At 57.0% G+C, this 24,464-nt stretch overlaps 2 protein-coding genes across 4 annotated transcripts; both read right to left on the bottom strand.

The window, feature by feature from the left end:
* Window positions 1-3,773: 3,773 nt before the first annotated feature.
* Window positions 3,774-14,634, bottom strand: SPATA20 (spermatogenesis associated 20). Of its 2 annotated transcripts, none has more exons than XM_066565739.1 (16): window positions 14,561-14,634; window positions 13,479-13,616; window positions 13,326-13,390; window positions 12,772-12,926; window positions 12,424-12,567; window positions 11,975-12,176; window positions 11,746-11,876; window positions 11,561-11,665; window positions 10,983-11,057; window positions 10,559-10,771; window positions 10,210-10,402; window positions 9,307-9,475; window positions 8,683-8,891; window positions 8,373-8,572; window positions 8,172-8,294; window positions 3,774-4,496 (listed from the first exon to the last, which is right to left on the bottom strand). In XM_066565739.1, exons 1-16 carry the CDS (start codon window positions 14,590-14,592, stop codon window positions 4,326-4,328), a joined length of 2,325 nt encoding a protein of 774 aa, XP_066421836.1. In that variant the 5' UTR covers window positions 14,593-14,634; the 3' UTR covers window positions 3,774-4,325. The 2 variants fall into 2 exon arrangements, with proteins under 2 accessions (XP_066421836.1, XP_066421837.1); XM_066565740.1 differs by having other exon boundaries at window positions 8,172-8,252.
* Window positions 14,635-14,794: 160 nt separating this feature from the next.
* Window positions 14,795-24,138, bottom strand: EPN3 (epsin 3). Of its 2 annotated transcripts, XM_066565715.1 has the most exons (9): window positions 23,978-24,136; window positions 20,747-21,402; window positions 20,270-20,388; window positions 18,205-18,312; window positions 18,028-18,112; window positions 17,480-17,791; window positions 16,501-16,602; window positions 15,895-16,116; window positions 14,795-15,767 (listed from the first exon to the last, which is right to left on the bottom strand). In XM_066565715.1, exons 2-9 carry the CDS (start codon window positions 21,315-21,317, stop codon window positions 15,448-15,450), a joined length of 1,839 nt encoding a protein of 612 aa, XP_066421812.1. In that variant the 5' UTR covers window positions 21,318-21,402; window positions 23,978-24,136; the 3' UTR covers window positions 14,795-15,447. The 2 variants fall into 2 exon arrangements, with proteins under 2 accessions (XP_066421812.1, XP_066421813.1); XM_066565716.1 differs by lacking the exon at window positions 16,501-16,602 and having other exon boundaries at window positions 23,978-24,138.
* Window positions 24,139-24,464: the final 326 nt, after the last annotated feature.

The following is a 24,464-nucleotide window of genomic DNA, read 5'->3' as shown; positions in this document are numbered from 1 at the left end:
GGGTTTTAGTCTCAGGTGACACCATAAAATATTGCTACTTGCTCCTGCCAGGCTGCAGCCCACAAGGAGTTAATTCCACCCAGTCATGGGGAGAGGAGCAGCCTCAGCCCTCCTGGAGTCTTGGATAAAACCTCAGATGGAAAGCAGAGCATGTTCCCCTTTGATTAGCAGCCCAGGGTCCCTGGGAGCCCTCAGCATCTCTAGCCTCTAATTTAGCAGCTCACAAAGCACCAAAGGCAGTGGAGATGCCACTGTCACCTCACCTGGACTGACAGCCTGGCAGAGCACCTGGGGATGTCCCCACACTGATGGCAAGGTCATCCCTCCACTGCAGTTCTGATTCCTTTGTACACCCCCAAAACCCCCTCCCCTACCCAGGCACCCACAGACCTACACCTTCCGCCCTGGACATCCTCCTCAATCCTTTTGTAAAATCAAAATAAACATTTAATTTTGATTTAATGCAACAGTTACCACAGTCAGTAAATACCAAAACTATAATAAAGGAGGATTAATGGCCATGTGCACCCTTGCCCTGGCCTGCAATGGCCAAGTGTCCATCGCATAACCCTTAATTGGTGCTGATGTCCTCCTGCTATGCCATAGAGCCTTCAGCCATCCCTCCCCACTCCTCCCTGCCTTCCCAGCAGTAGCCAAGGCCGGCAGTCCCTTGAGTAATGGGTGGGATTGCTGCAGCTGCCAGGCAGGAACGGGAGATTTCTGAGTGGTAAACTGGTTCTAAGCATTGGCCTGTGGGTGCAGAGCCTGTTCAGAGCAGCTGAGCATTACATGGGGATGACAGTCCCCAAAATGCCTTGGCCAGTGCACCTGCAAAAGCTGGGGAGAGCTGCAAGTTGCTCTGCACAGCTCTGGAGCACACAGGGGATCTGGGAGTGTCCAGGCAGGGCACATGCTCCAGGGCCATGCAGAGGTGGTGTAGGGTTTGGATAGAAATGGCCAGGACACGCTTTTGTGGGAGGGGAAACTAAAGCAGCAGCTGAGCCACAGGGGACACCCCCACAGAATCCTCACAGCACAGCCTGGCTATGTCCACTTGGTCCATGGCACCAATCTGCACAGAAGGTCAGTTTAAAAAGAAAGAAGCATGTTTTGAGCAAGCGTCAGCCAGCCTCAGCTGCAAATTCACTTGTCAGGATCATTGGAATTACTTGGAGCTGGATAGTGTGAACATCTGTGCAAGGCAAATGCTGAGGCAGGGAAGGGTAGTAGGAGCTGCTGAGTCCCCCAGCCCCCTCCACTGCCTGCAGATGCTCCATGGGATGCCAGAGGAGGGTTGGTGCAACCCCCACCCACATCCTGCTGCAAGGGGACTGCAGCAAGCACCCCAAATTACCCAGGAGAGGAGGCTGGAACTCAAGGGATTCACCACGGCAGCTTGCTGGCTGCAAATTCTCTCTGGGTGAATACTGGAGTAACTGGGCTCAACAATACAGGATTAGCTTTGGAGGGACTCCTCATACCAGCCCCACATCTCCTGCCCCCTCTGCACCTGCCTGTCATAGGTTCCCCTGATATTTTGGAGCATTATGAAGCCTTTTAATCACTTTCAGAGCAACCACTGAGCAGCACTTCCAAACCTCCTCCTGCAGCAGTCCCCAGCTACCAAAACCAGCCTCTTCATGCCCAAAATAACCCTCAGGCAGGAGTTAATTGTCCACTCAGGCATAAGCAGATCAGTGCTCAGGTGCTACTTGGCTATCCAGGTGTGTGGCAATGGGGTGCTCAGCTGTGCCAGACGTGGGTGCTAATGTATGAATTAACTGTGTGCTCAGCTTAGGAAACCTCATTATTTTGCCCAATCTACCTTCTCAAAGGCATTGCAAATTGCACCCCCACATATGTTTTGGAGGGGGATATTGACACTGGAGCAGGATCCAGGATTAGGACTCCCTTCTCCATTCCCCTTCTCCCACAGATGCAACATCCCCCACAACAAACAGCTTTCAAAGCCCATTTCCTATTGATGTCACTTCAATGCCACAGGAGATAAAAGCTGAGAGATCCAGAATCAGCGCTGAGTTTTCCAGGGAATATTAATTAGAGGGAAAGCCTCATTAGCGCAGTAAGGGTGGCTGCTTATGCTGCCTCCCCATCACCCCTATGTGTCTCAGACCCCCCAAAGGGACATTGTGGGTGTCAGGCCTCCCATCTGCCTTGGTGGTCTGAGCAAAGGGGTGCCCTGCACATCCCCCAGTGTAAGTTTTAAATGTTAAAGCAGGTGTTTATATAAAAAAGATGGCAAGGGGAAAACCTGTTTCTCCCCATCCCTGGCTGCTGAGGCTCCCAGGTGAGCCCAGAGCCCTGGGCAGGAGGAAGTCCCCCTGTGCATCTGCAGCAGCCTGATGGCAAACCCAAGTGTTTGTGGGGAAAAACCAGCACATCAGTTATCTGATGTGTTTTTGGAGAGCTTTTTTGACAGCTCTGCAGCTGGAGAGGAGCGGGGGAGCACAGGATGCTGCCTCCAGCCACCCTGAGCCTCTGCACTGTTAGAGAAAGCCTCTGCATCTGCCACCAAAGGGAGGGATCAGGACAACAGACACTGGGAAGTGGCACAGGACCCCTGAGCACAGAGATCCCACTCCATCATCCTCCTGAGGGCCTGGGTAGGTTGGGCAGCACCCACCAGCCCTGTCTCCCGGTAATTGCCCCAGAAAACAACCCTTGCAGCAAAACAGCATTTGCCAAGAAATCAGAAGGCTGGTGACAGGAAAGGACAGGAAGCACTACTGGGAGGGTTTAACCACTGTAGCCACCAATGAGGAGCAGCACCCCTGGGTGCCCCAGCTGAGAGTCTGGCCAAGGGGTACCAAGGGGTCCAGAAGGGGAGATGCAGTAGAACTCAAGTGAAGCCACTCCCTGCTAAGGCCATAAAGCCCAGGGGTGGCTCCATGGACAGGCAGAGTGTGGGAAGCATAGGACATGGCCACCAGCACCCAGGGACAGCAGCAAGGCAAAGGCACTGGGAGGACAGAGGTGCCACAACAACAGTTATTCATCACAAAGAACTCCTCATTCTTTTTTGTTTTGTTTTGTTTTACTGAGAGGTGAAGCCAATTCATCCTGACAGAGGTTCACAGCACAGCTCTGCCTGGGGGCTGCTTACAGAGACACCAACAAGTAACACAGTATGGGAGGAAAGCACCCTGTGTCTGTGCCAAAAGGGGCTGGTGGGCACCAAAATGTCACCCTAGCCCTGTGCCACCTCGGGGACAACTGCCATTGTGGCATCTATGTGGGCGTCCCCACAGGCACTCAGCACCAGCCCTGCTCTCCGAGGATGCTCTCCCAGCAGACACAAACCAACTCACTCTGAGCACTTCTGAGGACGGGTGTCAAATCAATCCCCACAGCAGAGGTGCCAAGTTAAAAAAAAAAAAAGATGGCAGAAAACCCCAGAAGAAAGTAGGCGGACATCTGCCAAACCAGCAATTTTCAGCTGGATTTCCAGAAACACTTCAGGCTTTTAAAACCAAGAGAGGAGAGAAAACAAAACCCCTCCACTCAGATGAAGTGCAAAATTCCAATTTGACTTCAAAGGCATTTCTCCTGGCTAGTTACTCCCAAACCCTGGCACAACCCACTAGAAAGCCAGTGGGCAGTGCCATTTGCTGCCAGATGACAGCACCCAGCCAGCTGGGGTGTGAGGTACCGTGCTGGGGGAGCCCAGGGTGTCAGAGGGATGCTGAAAATCTGGTACTCACCCATTTGGAAGCAGGGAGGACAAGGAAGGAAGGAGGGGAGGAAAGAGAGAATAAACTTTACATCAGTTGTAATCTGCAGGTTTTTTCCATGCACTATATATTCAGTTAATGTAAGTTACAATCTCCTCTGAAACAGAAAAATACCACAGCTGTTGTAGCCAGTAACACTTTTAAGAGCGCTTGACTCCCAAGTCATCCAGGTGCTTTTGACAGTGTTACCCTGGGTTGCTATAGGAACCCTAACAGTGTTCCCATCTGACTTCTCCATTAACACTGGATTTATATTTAATTTGGTTTTCTTTTCCTCAGCAAGAAGAGGTGAGAAGCAAGCATGAATACAGAGGCAGGAGATGCTCCTCCATGGGTGTCTCCTGGACATACCAAAAACAGGACCCAGGACCACAGTCAGTTGTGCTGAGACACTGCTGAAGCAACAATGCAAGCAGACCCCGACCTGCTGCAGGTGGGGAAGGGCACAGCCCCACTGCACTGCTAGAAACCATCTGGGATGGTGCTCAGGTTGCCTCTATTATGAGGTTCTCCCGTGTTCCCGTGCCTGTCTGTCCCACTCTTGCCTTCCCATGGGCAGCATGACTGAGGGGCTCACGGGCTGAGCATCCCACGCAGCTCCTGGACAGAGGTGACAGGCAAGGAGCAGGTGAAGTTGCTGCAGATATAGGCAGTGGCTTTCCCATCCTTCCTCTCCAGGGACGCAAGGAAAGGCAGCTGGCGGTAGAGGAACCCAGCGCTGTCTCCATCTGCGACCATCAGCACCTGTCCAGAGAAGGAGCTGTAAGAGCCAGAGAGCACAGGCAGCACCAGCCAGCTGGTCCTTCCTGCCCCACTGACATGTTGAGGGCTGGCAGTGTTCCCCCGCCACACTCTCTCAAAATGGAGAGGGGATGGGCAGCTCAAGGGATCCGCTCCAGCCCTCTGCCATGGTCCCACAGTGGTCACACCCTATAATGCCAGTGCAGGAAAAAGCATGATGGAGATGTGGCAGCCTAACCACGCCAAACACTTGGCAGCCAGGATGAAGCACAGGGATTGGCACATCCCAGCCTAGCCAGCTCCTTGGGGACATCTACCCAGCCAAAGAACAGCCCCAGAAACAGCTGCAGCATTGCCCCATCTGACCTGCAGCCCAGTTCCTCCTGCCCTACCCACACCTCCCAGAAAAACTCAGGCAGCAATGAGCACTGGGTCAGGGGCTCTCCCAGTTCACACAGCAGCATCAGCCAGAGGTGATGACTGGGCTGCCAGGATAATTAGCTTTTCTGAAAGGGAAAATGTTTGTTAAAGCCTCGGGGCTTACAGGCTAATCAGGAGAAAGGCCAGGAGCTGGCAGCGAGCCTCATGCCGACACAGATGCAAAGGGTGAGCAAAAGCCTGTCCTTCCCAAGGCACAGAGGGAACATCCTGCTGCTGGAGCACACAGCTGTCCCTTGCCCGCCCCAATCCAAGCCCTGCATGTGTCTGCTGAGCATGGACACACTCGCAACATGTCCCTATTACTCATGCCAATGCCACCAAGGGATGCTGACACCAAATGCTGCCTCTCACAGCACACACATCTCCCACCATGGCACTGCTCTCCTGGCACGCAGCATCCTCTACACCAGAGCCCGCAGAAGACCCAGCACTGGCATCCAGAGACACCCACACAGCCTCACTCATGCCTGGCAGGGGCTGCCCACACCCTTGTGTCTCCAGGGAAGGCACCACATCCCCAAGTCCCTGCCCTGGATAGTGGTTGCTGCAGTCCTGTTCTATCCACCATCACCCCACATCTGCTTGACCCAGCTCTGGCTCAGCCTGTCTCCCTGCCTGCCTCTTGCTCCCCTCAATCTCCTCCCCCTTTGCCTTTGTCTGGAATTAATTCCAGGAGTGATTAATTACCAATTCATGTCCAATCTGAAATTCATTATTCATTTTTCTCACAAGCTCCCCAAGGTCCTCTCACAGGGCCAGGATGAAGACAAGTGGCAGGTGAGTGCTCTGCAGCCGAGGAGATAATGGGATCCTTTATAATTACCCTAAAGACCATTAACAGGGCAGGGATCTATACCAGCAGCTGGGATCCAGCCCCAGAGCAGGGAACCAACCCTCCCAGCACCAGGACACTCACAGGAACAGCTATCAGCATCACCCCTACTTGCATCCCCAAAGAGCTGCCTGCAGCAAAGGGCTACTCCAGACCCAGGGTCCATTTAAAATCACAACCTCAATGCAATTCTATCATTAGCATCTTGTTACAGCAAGGATTTCAGGGTGAGATTTGTAAGGAATTAATTACTGAAACAACCTAATTAATTGTGTTCCTGCACACAAGCCTGGCCCCCGGCACCCTGCTGGCACAAAGGGAATGGGGACGCAAGGGAACAGGGATGTTCCCCCAACTCCTTGGCAAAGCCAATTCCCAAATCAGCCATGTCCCTGGAGCAGGTGACCCAGGGCTGCTCTGCTTAGGGCAGCTTCCCGTGGCAGGGAAGGAGATCTGAGGAGCAGCTGGAGGGGGATGGAGGCAGGTGGGAACAGGAGCATGCTCATTTCTGTGTGATGCAGCATGGAAAGAGGGACGGCTGTTGGGAGGCAGTGGGCTGCTCCCAAAGGTAGTGCAACTCTCTGAGAAGTGGGATTCTCCTCCCTTCCTCCCAACACTTCTGCAAGGGGAGGAGCCATTGCTACTGCCAGAGATCATGCTCCTACCACTCCTGCACACTCATGCTTGGGGAAGGGGAGATACGTTTCCACAGGGCTATGCTCCTCTGGGGGAGAGCTCTACCCTCCTGCCACAATTCTTCTTCCAGGAAATAAACCCAAGCTGGAACAGCTTTGGCTCCATCCCATCATCACAACATGAGGAACACACAAGGGGCAAACAGAGCTAGACTCCCACCCTGCCTGCTGCCAGCTTCCAGCTACAGCCTCTCACATGCCCCTCAAAGCATAGGTCCCCTGCAAGCAGCCCTGGCAGGCATGACCATGGCTTCACTCCCCCATGGAAATATCCATGCAGAATACCCAGCCCTCATCTCCTCCCTTCCCCAAGGAATGCAAAAGTTTGAAGGAGAAAGATACTCCCCTGGGAAAGGAGCATCCCTACCAGCCAGGCTTGTTACCAGCTTTGCAGGAGGGAGCCAGACTGCAGGGGAGAGGAGGATATGGCTGTGCTATTTGTTCTGCTCAAGACCCCAGAACTGCCAGTGTGGGCTCAGGGGACCAAGGGTTGAACAGCTGTGGGCAGAGGGTTATTAACAGTGGTGCTGGGCTCCTGTTCCTGCAAACTGGGTCAGCCAGTGTAATCCTTCAAAGGGACAGAGGTCGAGTGTGGGAATAGAGGCCTCGCACACAAAATAGGGACCTGCATGGAACAAGAGCGCTGCTGGATGGGTGATGGCAGAGGAAGGACAGAGAGCTGTATGCCCCACTCGTGTCCCTGGAACGTGTCCCTCCTCCTCCAATGCTGACATCAAACATCACTGGGCAGAAGGTTAGGGGTGATACCCCTGTGGGCTGAGCTAACAAGAGTACAGAGCAGAGGATTCTGTGCTGATGGCTCAGCCCTCCCCAGTTCATCCTAGCTGGGATTACAAAGGCAAAGTGGTGCTTTGGCCTCAGCTCCCCAGACACTGAGACTGAACATGCCAGTCCCTGGCACCAGGGCCCAATGGCCAGGGATGAATCCAATCCAAACACCGAGCTCCCTCGCTCACAGCCCAGTCCTATTTCCCTCAGCTCCACAGCTTTGCTGAGGTCAAAGCCATCATTCCCAAGGCAGCGACACTGGCCACCAAAGCTGATGGGCACCAGCTGCTGTGCTGCCCTTCCCTGCCAGTTCCAGATGCAGCCAACAACTCCAGCCTCTCTGTGGGATGCACTGATACATCCCAAAGCAGAGATGAAGACAAGCAGAGTCAGGCAGGAACCCCAATACACAGCAACAGCTGCTGAATGGGAGAAGAGCTTTGGGAAAAGCCAGCCTCTCCCAGCTGGTGGTACCCAGAATTGGAGTGAGGCACTGCCTCATCCCTTCCAAGGATGCAAGGGTGTCTCCAGGCAGTAGGTGACCCAGATACTAACTGGGTCTGCACAGGACATGACACATCCACACTAGGCAGGACACATTCACACAGGAATGAAAGGTTTCCCCTTGGGAATGCACTGGGCTTCACAGTGAGAGCAGTGTAAACAGCCAACAGCAGTAACAACCACTGCTGCAGCCACTTCTAGGCTGGGCTGCCCATGCTCTGTGCAGGGAGAAGAGTGCACAGGGCTCAGCCATGGCCCTGTGGCTGTGCTCAGAAATGAAAAGGACGGGATGCTTCCCAGAAAAGAGGCAGAACAGAGGAGGATGGGTGCAACAGCTGCACTGAGAGAAGGGATGAAACACCAGCAGTGCAGACAGCAAAGACCAGAGAAGGGCTGGCAGGCAGGGAGCACCTCTACCTTGTTTGGGCTGAAGACAGAGCGGACACAATGCAGCATCTCTTTGGTGTCTTCTCCTTGAGGGTCCCCACAGATGACAACCTGTCCAGGGGGAGGGTGGATGGCAGGAGGGAGAAAACAGAGCTGTGACTGCACCCATGCCATTGCCAGCCCCACTTCCTACAGCAGGTCCTGCAGGGGACAATGAGCCCCAGCCCATACCTGTTTGAGGGTGTGATGGAAGACAGCGGTGGCTCGGACCATCTCTGGGAGGGTTATCGGGATCTTCTGCAGCCTCTCTGAGAAGGCAGCCAAGATCTTGCCAGCTTTTTCCACCCAGTCCATATGACCAGAGTAACAAGCTGCTCGGAGAAGGTTTGTCACAGCGATAGAGTTAGGGGTGGGCTCTGCTCCATCTTGGTCTGCAAAGGACAACATCTGCCATCAGCCCAGTGCCTCACCATCATCGGCCATCAGCCCCATCCTCCCACACCACAATCCACGGAACACATTGCCAGGTCCCTGAGCTCACCATCCTTGAGACGCAGGAGCAGAGAGGGATCGCTGGCCTCAGTGGAGAAATAAGCAAAGCCTTTAGGGTCCCAGAAGAGTTTGTCTTGCATGTGCTGGAGATGAAGGGCCCACTCCAGCCAGCCCTGCTCTAGCGAGGCTTCATACAAGTCAAAGAGTGCCTGGATGACAAAGACATAGTCCTCCAGGAAGCCCTGGATGGGCACAGCACTGTAGTGGCACACAGGGAAGGAAAATCAGAATCTCTTAACTGAGCAAGTTAGAAATGTTCTCCAACCCAGCAAAGCCTTGCTTACTGGTCTCTGATACCCAAGGAGATGCCACCAAGCAAAGCAATGGCTGTGGCCATCACACAACTCAGCCCCAGGGTTCTGTACAGAAGGAGAAGGTAGGGGAAGACACTTGCCAGCATGAAAGATGAGGAACAGGAAAGGTTTTGACTTCAATTCTTCCTCACTGGCTGGGGGACACTAATCCTTCCTAAACTGCACTGAAGCTCTATACAAAACAAACAGCCTCCCTCCCTCCCAGTTCGGTCCTGCCTGGAAGAGAGGACAGGGACTGCTGGGGGTCTGGGCAGCACCTGCAGGTGGCCAGTCAAGTCTGTGGAGTTTCTGATACTCACCTCTGCTCCAATGAGTTGTGCTTGCCCCGGTAGCAGCTCCGAAGCAGCCTCCCGCTGTCAGGGTCGAAAAGGTGTGTCCTCAGGAAGGCAGCTGCCTGTGCAGCCCTGCTCACATATCCCTGCTCGGCCAGGGTAGCCCCAGCCTGGGCAAAGCCTGAGATCATCAGCCCTGCAGAGGCAGAGACAGCAGGACAGGTCAGGGGGGGCACACGGAACTAGTGAGAGGGTCAGTGTCAGTTCTCTGAAGGAGGCTCAATGTGAAGCTCATCCTCCATGATGGCAGCAGGTCAGGTCTTAGCTCTTCTGCTCAGTTCCAATCATTAATGAAGTCACTCACTGTCACCAAAGAGATAGGCAGAGTACTGTAAGGCCAGCAAGAGCTGAGCCCTCACTTGTGGGCAGATACAGGGCTCAAGACTATTCCAGTTTGCAGGGTAACTCCAGTCCATGCCAGCTCCAGACCCAAACACTCAGGAATTTACTGCTGGGAACAGAGGTGGGAGCCCTGCAAGTGATTCCCTGAGGCAGGACCCCCAGACAAACACAGTGCTGTGATCCCTCACCCATGCAGCAGTAGGGATTGGCTCTGTACCTACCAGGGTCCTGGGTCCCCAACTCAGACCTCTTCCCCACAGCCCAGCCAGAGGAGCTGAACTGAGCCAGGGGAAGAGTTCTGCTGCTCTCTGCTGGCAGCTGGGGAAGGAAATAAAGCCAGAGCAGAATCCTCATGCTCCCAAGGCTTGCAGGTGTGGGGCGGCTTCCACACAGCCCCTGATCACAGGTCCCGATCACAGCCTACCCAGTGCTTCTGTGGGAGCTTCTCAGTCCCAGCAGGACCTGCTGCTACCATGCCCTGGTGGGGGTCCAGCCAAGGCATGTCCTCAGAGCAGAGCCACCCCTCACCATTCCATGCTGCCAGCATCTTGGTGTCCAGGTGTGGCCGTGGCCGCTGTGCCCGGGCTGAGGACAGTCTCTGTTGGCATTCTTGCAGCAGGGCACTCAGCCGGCCTGGCTCCAGCCCAAATCGGGCTGCCGTCAGCTCCGGGGGGCAGCGGGCAATGAGGACGTTCTTTCCCTTCAGCTCCTGATGTGGGTCCTGGAGGGAGAGGGAGACATGTTCTAGAAATGCCATCAGACTTGGGAGGTGTTAGACTCTGAGTGTTTTGGGGCTGCTCTGCCATCCCTCCATGCCAATGGATGCAGGTCCCTCATCAGTGCTCCTGACACTAGGCAAGTCTTTGCTCTCCCTCACCTTCATGGGGTCCACGTTGCCAGCCTCTTCCACTCCATAGTGGTGCATGAAGACATCTCCCAAGGTTGTCCCTTCTGTGGCCCCCTCGACAGGGTCGGGGAGGAGAGCCCGGAGCTCCTTGGCTGTCCACACACAGAAAGCTCCTTCTCGCTTCTCTGTAGATGTGGTGGTTGGGTAGGAATCTGCATCTTCTGCACTATAGAAACCTCCTGCCTGGGAAAAGTGCAACAGAGAGATCCTCCAGCTCCAGGACAACACTTTCAGCCAGCTCCCCAGCATTGCAGGGCTGGCAGTCTGGCTAATGAGCCTCAGTAGCGCTCCAGACTGTGCTCAGCTAGGATGGAAGGGAGGAAAGAACAGCCCCAAGCCACATCCCAGGGTAGGGTAAGTGGCTCACTTTGGGTCAGCTCAGGGAAGAGCCTACCTGGTCACTCAGGTCACGCGAGACGTAGAGTAAAATGTCTCGGACAATATCAGCAAAGAATTCATCACCAGAGATCTGTGTGAGACACAGCATGGACATCAGTGTTACAGGGGTGGGAGGGGGCAAGGGACACAGCAAGATATGGAGAGAGATTTCAATTTGAAGAGTTGGCAAAGGAGCATTTGAAAGTCCAAGGATTTTAAATGAAGGATGGATTCAGAGTAAGACCTTCAATAGAAATCTACTATCAGTGAGTACTGCATATCTACAAAGGGCAGTGGAGAGTAATGCTGGAGTTACACCAAGGTCAGAGGCAGCAGCATTGTCTGCTGACTTGCAAAAACCAGCCCAAAGGCTGTTTCTTCCCCCATTATGCTCAAAGCCCCAGGGCTACACTGTCACACATTTGTGCAGCACTTCTGGATAAACAACAGGAGATGAAGGGGAGCATTGGATTGCTCCATGCCCGTGGGATGGGGAGTATCTTGGGAAAGAGGGTTTGAAGCTGTTCCCCAAACCAGGCCAGTCCTTGCAGCCTGCAGGAGTGGGAGCCACACAGAGGGATGCCAAAGCTATACCTGGAAGGCTTTGCTGTACATGGCTGCCAGCTGCCCCTGGTCATAGAGCATCTTCTCAAAGTGAGGAACATGCCAGTGCTGGTCAGTGGAGTAGCGGTGAAACCCCTGCAGAGAGTATGTGAAGACGTCTCCAACTCACACCTCCTGGCCATGACAGGGGCTTACCCCCAAAGATTTACTCCTACCTGACCAATGTGGTCATGGAGGCCCCCATGGGCCATCATCTTGAGGGTGTGCAGAGCCATCTTCAGTGCACGGGCACCTTCTGGAGTTGTTTGGTGCAGGGCCCAGTATGTGAACAGGAAACTCAAATTCACTGAAACAGAGGGAGATAACGGGAGGCTGTGGGGTGGGCTCTGCCCCCACGCTGCTGTCTGCCTCACAGCAGGTCTCAGCAGAAGAGACCAGACTGACCTGGGGTGGGGAACTTGGGGGATTTGGAAAATCCACCATAATCCTCATCATAGGATCTGGAGAGCTGCTGGAAACAGGTGTCCATCACCTCTTTGGCTGGTGGGGGTGACTCCTGGCCTTGCACACGGATCTCTGATGTGTGTCGCAATGCTTCCAGAATCCTCTGGCTGCTCTCCAACAGGGCATCTTTGTTCTCCTTCCACTAAGATGCAATGGGAAAGAGATAGTTCTTCTTGCCTTGCACCAGTCCAAACCACACCTCCAGTTCTCAATCACCCTCCCCAAATCAGCTCAAACCCACTTCTAACCAAGCCAAAGCTCTGGCTGGTTCTCTGGGTTACTCTTCCTCACAACTAAATCTCCTAACTTAGTTACCCTTCAAGCCCAGACCAATTTCCCTGTGCTCCCTTTGGTTCAGCCCTGTCTGCTATACCATTCCTGCCCCACACCTGCTCTGCGATCCGGAGCAGCACTGTCCGAAAACCAACACGATGAACTCCATCCTCAGGAGGGAAATACGTCCCCCCAGCAAAGGGCTTGAGGTCTGGGGTCAGCCAGACACTCATGGGCCAACCACCTCCACCACTGGTGGCCTGAAAGACAAAATGCATGTGCACCAAGGTCACGCAAGAGGCACCTGCTCTGTGCCCTTCCAGCACATACAAGAGCCTCACTCAAAGAGAGATGTATGCTTCTGTCCAGTGTTGAGACCCACCCCATATACTGGTTCTGCTTGCCTGAGGAACATGACAATGAACCAGTCAAAGCCTCCTGAGCCCTGCCCGTGCCTCCCTCACCTGCACGAAGGTCATGTATACTTTGTCCACATCTGGCCGCTCCTCACGATCCACTTTGATGCATACAAAGTGCTCATTCATGATCTCCCCAATCTCCTTGCTCTTGAAGGACTCCTCCTCCATGACATGGCACCAGTGGCAGGTGGAGTAGCCAACTGCAAACAAGCTTAGACGGGTGAGGAATGGTCCTTTGCAGGGAGCAGGAAACAGGTGATGGGGAGAACAGAGATGGGGACCCCTGCTATGGGCAAGAGCTGCTGCCTTCCTGGACAAGAAATGGAGAAGAGTCTCCTGAACTTTCCAGCTCTTAAAAGAGAGCTGGCCAAGGACTCTGGTCCTGCATGCAGCCCATTTTCCTAAAAGCTGGCCAAGGACTCTGGTCCTGCATGCAGCCCATTTTCAGAGAGAGCTACTCCAGCACATGGTACTCTCTTGCTTGGTGGTCATCCATACCTACATGGCTAATCACACACCAGGTCAGGATGCAGCTCAGCTTTTGTGATCATCTACTGACCAACACATGGGGACATGAAATATGCCTTGTTTCTGGTTACCTGACAGGAATATCAGCTTGTTTTCTGTCTTTGCTTTATCAAATGCTTCCTGACCCCAAGGGTACCTGTGGGGGAAGACAAGAGTCCCTCAGCCCCATGAGCACAAGGACAAGAGGATGAGGGGGAAGGGGAAAGGCTCCCCATTGCTCTTACCAATCCACAGGGTTGTGGGCATGCTGCAGGAGGTATGGGGACTTTTCATTAATCAGGCGGTTGGTGTGACGAGGGACGCTGGGGGAGCTGGGTGTCCCCACCGTGGCCATGGCTGCGATCCCCGTTAGAAATGTGTGCCTGTGACACCAAATAGGCTCAGGGGTTCCCTGCTCACCACAACAAAGCTCAGCCTCTGGACAGAGCCATGACAGACCAGAGCATCAGCACCACCACCCCAGGTCCTGCTGTGCCCCAGGACAGGGTGCTGCTCTCCACTATTCGCTCCCCATGCCAAGGGAAACAGTCTCAGCCCCAGGTAGCTCTGCTGGGGCTCAGTCCACCCCAATCCCCCCTAGGACGTTACAAGTCCTTCCCACTCACTGGAGGCTCAGAGGAGCTTGTTCTCCAGTTTGGCACACCCCACCCATGGTGGGGTGAAGGCCATTCCCAGAGCTGCTCCTCCCACCAGCACACTTTGGGGGCACACTCAACAGCTGTAAATGGAAGAACAGCATCTGCGGGACTTGACCTGCGTGTCCGCCGGGAGAACACCCCCTCAGAAAGGAAAATCCCCTCTCGTGGGGTGGATGTGGGCAGGGGGGACACAGGCTCTTTATGGTGAGGGGAATGGGGGGCAGGGAGATTCCTCTGCTGCTGGGTAGATGCGGGGTTTGGGTATGGGGATGCAGGAGAGATGCAGGGCTGGGATGCAGGAGGTGGGAAAGGAGTGCAGAACAGGGATACAGAGTATGTAAAGTCCTGCAGGAGCTGTGGTAGTGAGAGGAAGATTTAGGGAGGATACAGGGGGATATGGGGGAAGGCAGGAAAACCATCCGGCTGCGAAAAGGCTATACGAGGGACTCAGGAAGGTGCAGGGAGAATCTAGAGGAAATGCAGAAGGGGTACAGGACGTTGCAGGAGAATTCAGGGGACGCAGGTGCTGCAGCAAGGACGCGGGGGGCACGGGAGAAGTGCGGGGAGGATTCGCGGAGTGGCGGGGACGCGGTGATGGCGCAGCGGCGCTAGCGGGGCGCGCAGCCACCGCACCCAGGCCGGACCCGCCCCCCCGGCCCCTCCGGTACCTGCGGGCGCAGCGCAGCGGCGCCGCCAACATGGCGGCAGATCCCCGGGCCCCGCCCCGTTACCGGCCCAGCCGCGCCCCCGGTGCCACCGCCCTCCTCCGTCACCGCCCGGCCCCTGAGGCGCAGCCTCGCCCCCATTGGACCCCGCCCCTCCTGCTTCCGGTCCCGCGCCGTTACCGCCCCGCGCCGCGGTCGCTCAGCGCAGTTAATAGTGGCACGGGGCACTCACAGGCGTACACTGGGTTGCTCAGCGCAGTTTATTGTCGCACGGGCACCCGCAGCCGCCGCCGCCATCGCAGCGCCCAAGCACCGCCGCCCCCGCCCCTGCCCCTGGAGCGGCGCCCAGCAGCGGGCGGGGGGCGGTGGCGGCGGAACGGGGGCGAGGGGGAGCAGCCAAGGGAGGGCGAACCCCGCGGGGTGGGAGGACCTGCGGCTTCCACCCCCGGCCCTGCGCTGCCCCAGATCCCCGCTGTTCTGAGGCAAAGCCCCACCACGCCAGGGTCCATCCAGCAGCCGGACCCCGTGCACCCACCCGGCCCACTGAGCGGAGCCCCCGCACCACAGCCCTTTGTAAGGCCTCCGCCATGGCCCCTCACAGGGGAAGGGGGTTCCCTCCTGCCCGTCAAGCACCGGGGCTCATGCTGGCTGCCCCCCAGGCAGCCCCAACATGGCCCCCCCACACTGGCCCTCGCAGGGGAAGGGGTCCCCTGCTGCCCGACAAGCACGGGGGCTCATGCTGGCTGCCCCCAACAGTGGGCACGGGGAGGGGGCTGCGTGGGGGCACCCTCCCGTGCAGCTTAGCAAACCCCCAAGTCTTGGTGGAAGGAATGATCGGGGGGATTGTAACAGCTGGGGAGGGGGTCCACATGTCCAGATGTCCAGAGGGTTCAGAGGAAGGGGTTGAGCCCCCCGGGCGCGGACGGCGGGGCCGGGGGGCCGCTCAGCGGCAGTAAAGGCTGCGGCAAGGTGCTGGGGAGTTCGGGGAAGGTGCCAGCCTGCGGAAAGGCACTGGCGGAGGCGGGGAGGGCAGCGGTGGCAGCGGGGACGCTGCTGAGAGGCAGCGGCAGGGATGCGCTGTAGGTCATGGAGTTGGCGGGGTGGCCGGTGGGCAGGCCGGGCACTGGCGAGCTGGTCCGCATCTGGTTCAGCGTCGGCTTGGGCTGCTCGGAGAGGCTGAAGGGGTTGGTGGGGGATGGTGTGCTCAGACCTGGTAAAATGATGGGACATGTCAGGACAGCCAGGCCACTTCCAGCAGTTCTGCTCCTCCTCTTTCTCCCCCACCACCACCTGCCCAGCGCAGGGAAGCCCCTGGCCAGCAACCCTGCAGCACCTACCCGAGAGAAAGGGGTTGCGGGTCTTGGAGGCCGGAGTAGGTGCAACCAGGGAGTCCAGGTTGACCAGGGAGGAGGCAGCAGGGCCAAGGAAGGCCTCAGGAGTTTTACAGTCCTTCCGATCCTTGCCGGATTCAGGCAGGGAGTCAGCCAGGTTGGCAAGGTCAAAGTTCTTTGCCCCATCCTGCCTGGTGCTGGGGAACAGGTCGCCAAAGGGGTCAGGCTCTGAGATGGAGGGAGGGGAGATGAGACACATGAGCCAGCTGGGAGACACCAAGGGTGACAGCACTCTCCCTTGTCACTGCACAGGGTGGCTGACAACACATCTCACCCCAGGTCACAGCGTGACACAGTGGGGCTGAGCCTGCAGCATGGCCTGCCCAAGTTTCCCCCAAGCCACCGTGGGAGACAGCAGAGTTAGGGACATGAGTGCACACAGAGACTTGGGCTGCTCCCTTAGCTGTCAGGCAGACTGAGGCCACAGCACGTGCCCGTGGAAACACAATCTGGCCATACCAACAAGCAACTACACACAACCTGGCCAGCCCTAGAACTGCCTCCCTGCCACAGGCAGGGACAGGTCACCACCTGCCCACTCCCAGCTCTTACCCACAGGGCTGCTGGACTTTGCCGAGGAGGGCGGCTGCGAGGGCTCCTGCTCCGGCGGCTCGGGCGGCTTTGCAAACAGGTCAAAAGCGTTCCCCCCTGGAGCTGGGGGGAAGAGGGGACACTCAAGGAGGGGAGCAAGCAGGGAGGTGTGGGGCAGGAGATGGAAGGGCAGGAGAGAGGCAGGGCTGGCTGCCTGCAAGGAGACAGAGAAGACGGGATGCAATGCAGGGCATGGGTTTGGGGGTCAGGAATGTGCACTGGGGAAGGCTTAGATGCGCTAGATCACAGGATCATTGCAGACCAAGACACCCCTACTGCTTGCAGCCATTACATCATAACAAGCAGGTCCCTTTCCCAGCTCCAGCAGGGACAGGTAGAGGGGACAGGTCTGCAGGAATGCTTTAGCAAACAGCACTGGCCCCCAGACCAGGTTCTGCAACCCTCACCAGGGACCAAAACAGGGGGCAACACATGCAGGACCTGCACAGGGCTGGAGGAAACACCCAGGAGGAACTGAGAGTGACAATGAGCTTTGAAACACAGGCTGCTCCTACAACTGTTTCCCCATCTGTAACATGGCACCTGCGACCAGCAACGGTCCTGTCTAGTCCTGGCAGGGTGTACAGGGGTCATTTGGGTTGAGCAAATAGGTATCACTAATGGGACACAGCATCACCCCACTGCTGGAGGGGTGTGGGGCTGCCACCTGCTCCCATCAGATGGCTCTATTAACTGCCATGTTAATTAAAGCAGCCTGTTCTGTACAAAGATAAAGCCTAAAAGTTCCTTGAAGTCTTCAGGATGCTGAGGGGTGAGCAGAGGTCCTGCTAAGGGACAGGAGGGTGGGGAAGGGGTGCTTGGGGAGCTGGTTGAAGGAGGAAGGGGGGAGAACCCAGAGATGCCCACTTGCAGTAGGGTAGTGATGGTCAAGGCTGTCCTCAATCCTCAGCAAAGCCAAAAGGTCCATTGGTCCTCTTACCAGTGGTTGGAGGCTGCTCAGGCACAGCAGCCCAAGGGTCAGGAGCTGGTGTAGAATTGGAGCCCTGGGGGGCTGGGGGGGATGCTGTTCCCCAGGGGTCTGCAGGAGGGAAGCCAGAAGACATCGGTGCCTTCCCCCAGGGGTCAGAGGCTGCAGTGGTGCTGGGGGGAAAGTCCCAGGGCCCAGCAGGGGTTTGCTGGGATGAGGAGCTCGCCTGGGAGAGGGGCTCCCCACCAGGGTCTGGGACTGGCACCCAGGGATCCGCTGCACCAGTCCAGGCAGAGGCCACCGGCTCCACTTTGGGTTTCATATCTGGAAAAAAAGGGAAACTCTGGGAGAGGGGAACAATGCAGAGCACAGAGGAATGCTGAGTGGTGGTTATGTGGCCAGGAGACCATGGCTTCCAGCAGTACCACCTGGGAGTGTAATGGAGTAGGCACAAGAGGGAGAAGGCAGAGGTCTTCATTGTTGAGCTGCTGGAGGAACAGAGGCAAGGGACAACTTTCTGCCACTGTCCCAAATTTTGGCAGCCTGCAAGTTGTCCTCACCTGTCATATCCCATGGGTCAGCAGACGTGTGGCTGGAGGGGGCTGGCGCCGGCCCGAATATATCTGCCAGCTCCAGAATAGAAGACTGCAGACAGGAAGGGAATAAAGAGGTGAGAGGAGCTTGGGGCAGACCTTCAGGATCACCCCTGTGTGGCCACCCAGCCTCCAGTGCTATACCTGGCTTTTCTTCATCTTATCTTCTTCTTGCTCTTCGTCCCTGCCTGGAGCAGTCTCCTCCACAGGTCTCTGCTGCAGGGAGTTCTCCCCTTGCCAGGTCCTCACTTCCTGTGGGGACAAGGGATGGGACCTGTGAGCTCAGCAACCCTGCAGACAGCACCTTCTCCAGGAGACACACCCAGCACAGGAGCTGCCACCCAAGAAGTCCCAGCATCTGAGCAGACAGCTCCTCCAGGGCCGAGCCCCCCAGGAGAGCACTCAGCAGACAGCCCGGAGCAGCAAAAGCAAAGCGGGCACCGGAGCAAGGTGATGTTTTGGGCTCCAGTGCCACAGAGAGACCAAGTGCAAGGAGAGCGGAGCGCCAGGACTGTAGGACACAGGTACCTTCTCGTGCTCCTCTTTGCTCAGCGCGAGCGCGAGCTGCAATTGCCTTTCTTCATCTGTACTGGAAAGTGGAGGAAGTGGCTTCTGGCAACAGAGGAAATTGGGTGATATTTCAGCTTGCCCTCAACTCGCAAGACTGCTTGTGGTTGTCCCTCTCCTTGCCACCACCATTCCAGTGGCCCCTTGCCTGCCTACACAGCATCTGTGCCCATCCAGCTGGCCTTGCCTGCAGACCCCCAGCCCAGTGTCCCTGTGCTCTCTAACCAGATCCTGCTCAGGTTCCGTGCAGCCCCTGCCCAGCTCCTTCCCCGATCCCATCACCTGCCACTGGATTAAGGCTGGGATGACCCTAAATTAGGCAGTCAGCATCTCCCCTGGGAGGTTTTTGGGGACCCTGATGCAGTCAGTGAAGGAGAGGAGATGAGTAAGACATCTCCTTGCCCTGGCAGCCTGCTGGGGAAAGATGGTTTGTGACACTGACCGGCCTCAGTTTGGGATTCCTGCCAGCCCCAACATAGACCTGAGTAGACTCTGGGGAGAGGCTGTCCCTGTACCACCATGGTGGCCCTGATCACTGCCCTATGACACTTTTCCAGCAGTGTGGAGACTCATGGGGGCTGGGAATGGGTACCCTGATAAGGGTGTTTGTGTGTGACACCCATAAATGTGTGTACATGACTGTGCAGCCCAGATGGACTCCAAGAAAAAGGCAACACTTTCCAGAGAGTTTCTTCAGTGCTCATTGGAACAGTGTGAGGATGCTATAAATACTCCAATTCCAGGACAAAAATAGGGATATACACCCTGCTCTACCTCCAAAAGAGCCTCCATCGAGCAGGAAAGACTGGCAACAACAAGCATCATCTCTAGAGCACATCCTCTGCCTGGCACGACTGAGCTCATGGTGCTGGGTGACAACTTCAGGGGATACCCACCAGTCCAGCCATGCAGCTCCTTGATCCCTATGTTCCTCTGATTTTGTGTACTGGCTGTACCTACAGGCTCATGCACACTGTGCTAGCTGTTTGCTGGTGACCAAATAATCCATTCTTGGTGGAAAAGGGGCCAGCAGACAGAAGGGACAGCCTGAGGTGGCTTCACACTGGGCACAACATCTCACTTGCTTGATTCCTCTTGGGGCTGTTTCCCAGTGCTCCTTTTAGCCTGGTTTGAAAGGACCAGACAGTGGGAGGGAGCATCTGTGTGCAGTGAGCCCCCAGCCCTCTGGGTGCAGGCCCTGGTGCTGGCCTGCACCCACACAAACTGCTGGGCATGGCTTTGCCTCCTAAAACCTCTGTGGGTAGGCAAGAGGAATGGGGGAGCTTAGACCAAAAGTCCTCAGCAGAGGAGGGCAACCAGGTTGGGGGGGTGGGCTTTGGGGTAAATCCAAAAGACCCCCCAAGTTCACCCTGGTGTCTGGGAGGCTGGACAGATCCCAGCCTGGTGCTGTCCTCTCTAATATGAGAACAGGGAGCAGGGACAGCCCACGCCTCCATCTGCCCGCTCGTGATTTTGGATGCCAGACACAATGCGAGCAGCCTGGTACAGTTGCAGGTACATGCACCAGCCTCAGGCAGCCCTCAAAATCCTGCCTCTTCCCAGGGAACTGACCCACTGTGTTCACAGATCAGGCAAGGTAAGGGAGGTGCCTCACACTCCAGGACAGGCAGGGCCACTCTACCTTCTCTGCCTCCTCCCGACTCATAGCCAGTGCCAGCTGCAGCTGCAACTCCTCCTCTCCTGTCGTCTGGGGCCGTGCTTGCTCCAGGTCAGAGGCAAACCGTGGGGATGAGGATGATGCTGGGAGATAAAAGAGGAAAAGGGGAAGGAGTGGCATCAGGACTTGAGGTATTTTGGAAAGCACATCAGCAGTTTCCAGGCCCCTGTCCCAATACCCAGCCTCCCCAGGAGATGTAGCCACACTTTAGAGCTCACTACCTTGAACAAGCCATGAGTTTAAGGCTGGAGGCACCACCAGCTGCCACTGCTACTGGGGTCCACCACTGGCCCAGCCAAATCTCTGCCCTGTGGTGCAGGATGGGCTTCACCACCACCATCCCAAAAGATGCAGAAGAATGATGGGCACCAAGCAGGTGCAAACCAAATCTAACACCTGCCTCCCCTGAGAGAGCCCGAGTGAACTGCCAGTAACACTCACAGTTGAATGAGGAGGGTGAGCCCCGTGCCCGGCTGTAATCTTCACCGTAGGGTGATGCCCGGCGGCCGTAGGTGACCTGGTGGCTGCCACTGCCCATGCCCTCCAGGGCCATGCGCTCCTTGGTCTGCAGCGCATGCGCCCGTTCCTGCTTCAGCCGCTCCTCATCCTTCAGCAGCGCCATCACCTGCTTCACCTTCTCCCGGATGTTGATGCCCTGGTCCTTGCCATCACGGTCCACATACTGGAAGTCCTTCAGCGTCTGGATGGTGTAGAGGTTCTCCCGGCACTGGTGGGTCACCTTCTCAGAGCCAGTTTTGATGAGGTAGTCCAGAAGGGTGAGGGCTTTGTAGACGTGACGCCAGTTCTTGCCGCTGTCGTTCAGCCGCCGCCAGATCATGCCCATGACCTCGGCAAAAGCCACTGTGTTGAAGGTGAGGTCAGCGATCTCTGACATCAGAGAACTGGGAGGACCCCAGGGATCATTGGAGGTGGCCTCCCGCACCTTGATCTCTGCCTCTGAGTAGTTGTGCACGATGTTCTTCACCTGCCGACGCAGCGCCGAGGTTGTCATGGCTGTGTGGTGCTGGAGACCTGCTGGTGGCAGGCAGGAACAGTGGAGAAGGGAAGAGTGAGCACGGCCACAGCCTCACCGGCACCTGCAGCAGGGAACAGTGACACAGAGATCTCAGCATCGCCCCAACCACCAAGACCCATTCCCAGAGTCCTTGACTGGCACCAGGGACATTTCTCAAGGTGGATGTGACCATGATAGGGGCATCAGATGCACCCTGCTAGGCTGCCACAACTCACCAACTCAGACACACAGGATGCTCAAGAGGAAAAGAAATCTCATGGCAAGTGATACCCAGAATTGCCAAGCCACCACAAGTTTTGACTCTGGATTCAGCAACATTTGGAGATTCTACCCTGCACTTCTGCTTCTAAAAGTAATCATCTGAAAATGGCAGCTCCCTCCTCCAGATCCTGTCTGCCTCAACTCCACTCCCCTGGCAAAGCTGATTTCAGACCCTCCCAGCCCTTGTGCAGCCACGAGTTCCCCTGTACACCCAGATTCACTACCTGCAGCTGCACACAGCCCTGCTTGTCCCAGTTGTCAGCCCAAGGCTCTCAGTGCTGTCAAGGCTGCATCATGCAAACCCAAAACCTCGTCATGAGTCAGAGCTATAGCGACTCTCTAGTGCTGGCAGCTGCTCAGGCAGGTTTTCCCAGCAAATTCGGTAATTTTGCTCCTGCGAGAGGCTGGTGAATTCAGGGTGCTAACAGCCAGTGCCAGGTTAGCCAGCAGGATGGATAATGCAATGCCCCTCTCACCAAAACCCCAAGCTGTCTGAGCTTCCTCTGGACCAAGACACAGGGGCAGCAGGGGTTGGCATGGCTGGGAGCTGCCCTGGTACCTCCCCATGGGCAATGCCTGTCCTTGGGATGTGCTGCACTGACACAGATGCAGTGACGTGGGGCAATCTGGACTTGTCCTCACATGAGCCCATCACAACCCTGTGCCCTGCTCCATGCTAGTCCTAAATCCTCACCTTCTCCCTGCATGGTGAGAAGACACTGTTCACCCTCATTTTATCAGAGAGTCAAGCTGAGGGAGAGGCAGAGGCTGCCTTGCCCTCGGCAGGGTTGCACCGCAGTACGGGGGAGCTGAGCTGCTCCCAGAGCCCTCACTGCAGCTGTGACAAAACTCACTAGCAATTTTTCCCCCATCCAAGATAACACATGTGAGCAGAGGAATATCTCCCCCACACAGCAGTCTGCAGACAGCAGTTATCAGTGTCCATTTCATCATTCACCTCGGTTTCCAGTACCTCCCTGGACTGCAGCTGCTGCACCACATCCAGCCCTCTCCCAGCTCAGGACACCACTCCATCGCACTGGAGCTGGGCCAGGCCTCTGTCCCAATACCCAGCCTCCCCAGGAGATGTAGCCCACAAGCCGTGCACGGCACCCACCATGGTCCCACACAACCCGCACGACTAGTCCAGCACATCCTGCTCCTGTGGGCCAGCAGCCAGGTGCCCCACAGCTCCGCCAGCAACATCTCCTGTGAGTCAGAGAGGAGCCTGGCACCGCCACGCTCACGGGCGGACAAAGTTTCTCTTGAGTCGGTTCCCTGCACCGATTCCCTTTCGCAATGCAGCCCGTCAGCCCGGCCTTTGGATCCCGCCGGGAGAGCCCATGGTGCAGTCGGCCAGGCCACTGCCTGCCTGGCACAGAAACGCCTCTGGGACAAGGGCAGTAACACAGCAAAGTCCTCCAGGACTTGGCTCCATGCTCTGCTTTCCACCAACACCCAGGTGGAGATAAAGTCACATTCTCCAAAGGTGCCACCAGCCTGGAAAGCACCAGCAAGCACATTGGCAGTCCGAAGAGGAGGCAGGATGGTTCCTTCTGCCTCCAACAGGTTTTCTAGCTGGACAAAGCCCAAGGTCCAGTGACAGGCTCCCGGCATGGCTCATCCTGGCCAGAAACCTGACCCCAGGTGGACTTTGCCGCTATGAGATGGCCTGGGAAGTCTGAATGGAAAGAGATGGGAAGCATGGGCTGGGGCAGGGATAAGAGGAACGTAATCAGGGCTGGAGCTGCCAGCAGGATTTAGAGGTGAGGGTTTATCAAACACAGAATCATCCCCCCCCCTCCCTGGAATATAAAGGGAGTGAAACAGAAGCTGTGTGGGAGATAAGGCGGCAGCACCCAGCAGCTCATATGGAATTACTGCAGTGACCTTGACCAAGAGTGGCCAGGTGGGAGAAGGACACGGCTGCGGGGCTAGGTCCCCATCGCCCGCGGGCCGGCGCGGGGGGCTGCGGGGGCGACGCGAGAGCGTCGAGGGGGCGAGGAGGAACGGCCTGGAGGGGGAGCGGTAGGGATGGGGGGGATGCAGGGGGGGCAAAAGGGGCCAGCGAGGGGAGGGGGGCCGGGAGGGGGATTTACAGATCCATCCTTAATCAGGTGCAGGGCTGAGAGGAGCGGCGACCGCCATGGGGGAAGCAGCAGGGAACGGCCCCCGCAGCGCCCTCCGCCGCGCCGCCGGGCTCCCCCTCCCGCAGCCGCAGCGGGGGCCCGAGCCTGGCCCGGGAGGCGGCCCGGCACCGAGCTGCCCGCCGGGGCCCGGCACCCCCCGCAGTCCGCGATGCTCCAGCGTCCAGAACCTTCCTCCTCCTCCCCCCCCACCGCAGCCCGGTGCCAGGGGCGCGCAGCCCCGGTTACCTGCGCAGTGCTGCCGCCGGTGCCGCCGCCGGTGAGCGCGGGCTGGAGGCGGCCGCAGCCGCCCGCTCCTGCTGCGCGCCGCCGAGTTGCCGGGCTGGCTGGGCAGGTCCCGGCGGCAGGTCCCGGCTTAACCCCTTCGGGGCCGCCCGGGCACCGGCAGAGGCGCTCAGGCCCCCCCGGTGCGGTGCGGCGCAGCGCGGTGCGGTACCGGCCGCGGGGGATGCGGCGCCGAGCCCCTGCCCCGCCGCATGCGGGAGGCGGGGATGCTGTAAATGCTCAGTCACTGCCCCTTCTCTGGCAGCCAGCCAGGCGCTGCTCGCTGCTGCCTGCGCGCCTCTATTCCTTTTCCTTTCCCCCCCCCCTCCTCCCCCCCATTATTTTTAGACAGAAATCCACGTCCCCGGGCGCGGAATAAGCTCCGAGGGATGTCGACCCTCCCCACCACGCAGCTCCCTCTCTGCTACCCAAGGCCACGCTCGCAATTTGG

Source organism: Molothrus aeneus, chromosome 25 (genome assembly GCF_037042795.1).
Source record: "Molothrus aeneus isolate 106 chromosome 25, BPBGC_Maene_1.0, whole genome shotgun sequence".
NCBI classification, from domain to species: domain Eukaryota; kingdom Metazoa; phylum Chordata; class Aves; order Passeriformes; family Icteridae; genus Molothrus; species Molothrus aeneus.
Note: the sequence above shows the minus strand (reverse complement) of the source record. Positions and strands in the feature narration are given on the sequence as shown.

Excerpts from the sequence above, each read along its gene's own strand:
- SPATA20 (XM_066565739.1), bottom strand. The coding sequence starts at position 14,592 with ATGTTGGCGGCGCCGCTGCGCTGCGCCCGCAG. Across the intron at positions 13,617-14,560 it reads CCGCTGCGCTGCGCCCGCAG|GCACACATTTCTAACGGGGA; the intron begins GTACCGGAGGGG and ends TTGGTGTCACAG. Across the intron at positions 8,295-8,372 it reads TCCATCACACCCTCAAACAG|CTCTGTTTTCTCCCTCCTGC; the intron begins GTATGGGCTGGG and ends GTGCAGTCACAG.
- EPN3 (XM_066565715.1), bottom strand. The coding sequence starts at position 21,317 with ATGACAACCTCGGCGCTGCGTCGGCAGGTGAAGAACATCGTGCACAAC. Across the intron at positions 20,389-20,746 it reads CTCACCCTCCTCATTCAACT|CATCATCCTCATCCCCACGG; the intron begins GTGAGTGTTACT and ends TTTATCTCCCAG. Across the intron at positions 16,603-17,479 it reads TGAGCAGCCTCCAACCACTG|CTCCAGGGGGGAACGCTTTT; the intron begins GTAAGAGGACCA and ends TCTTCCCCCCAG.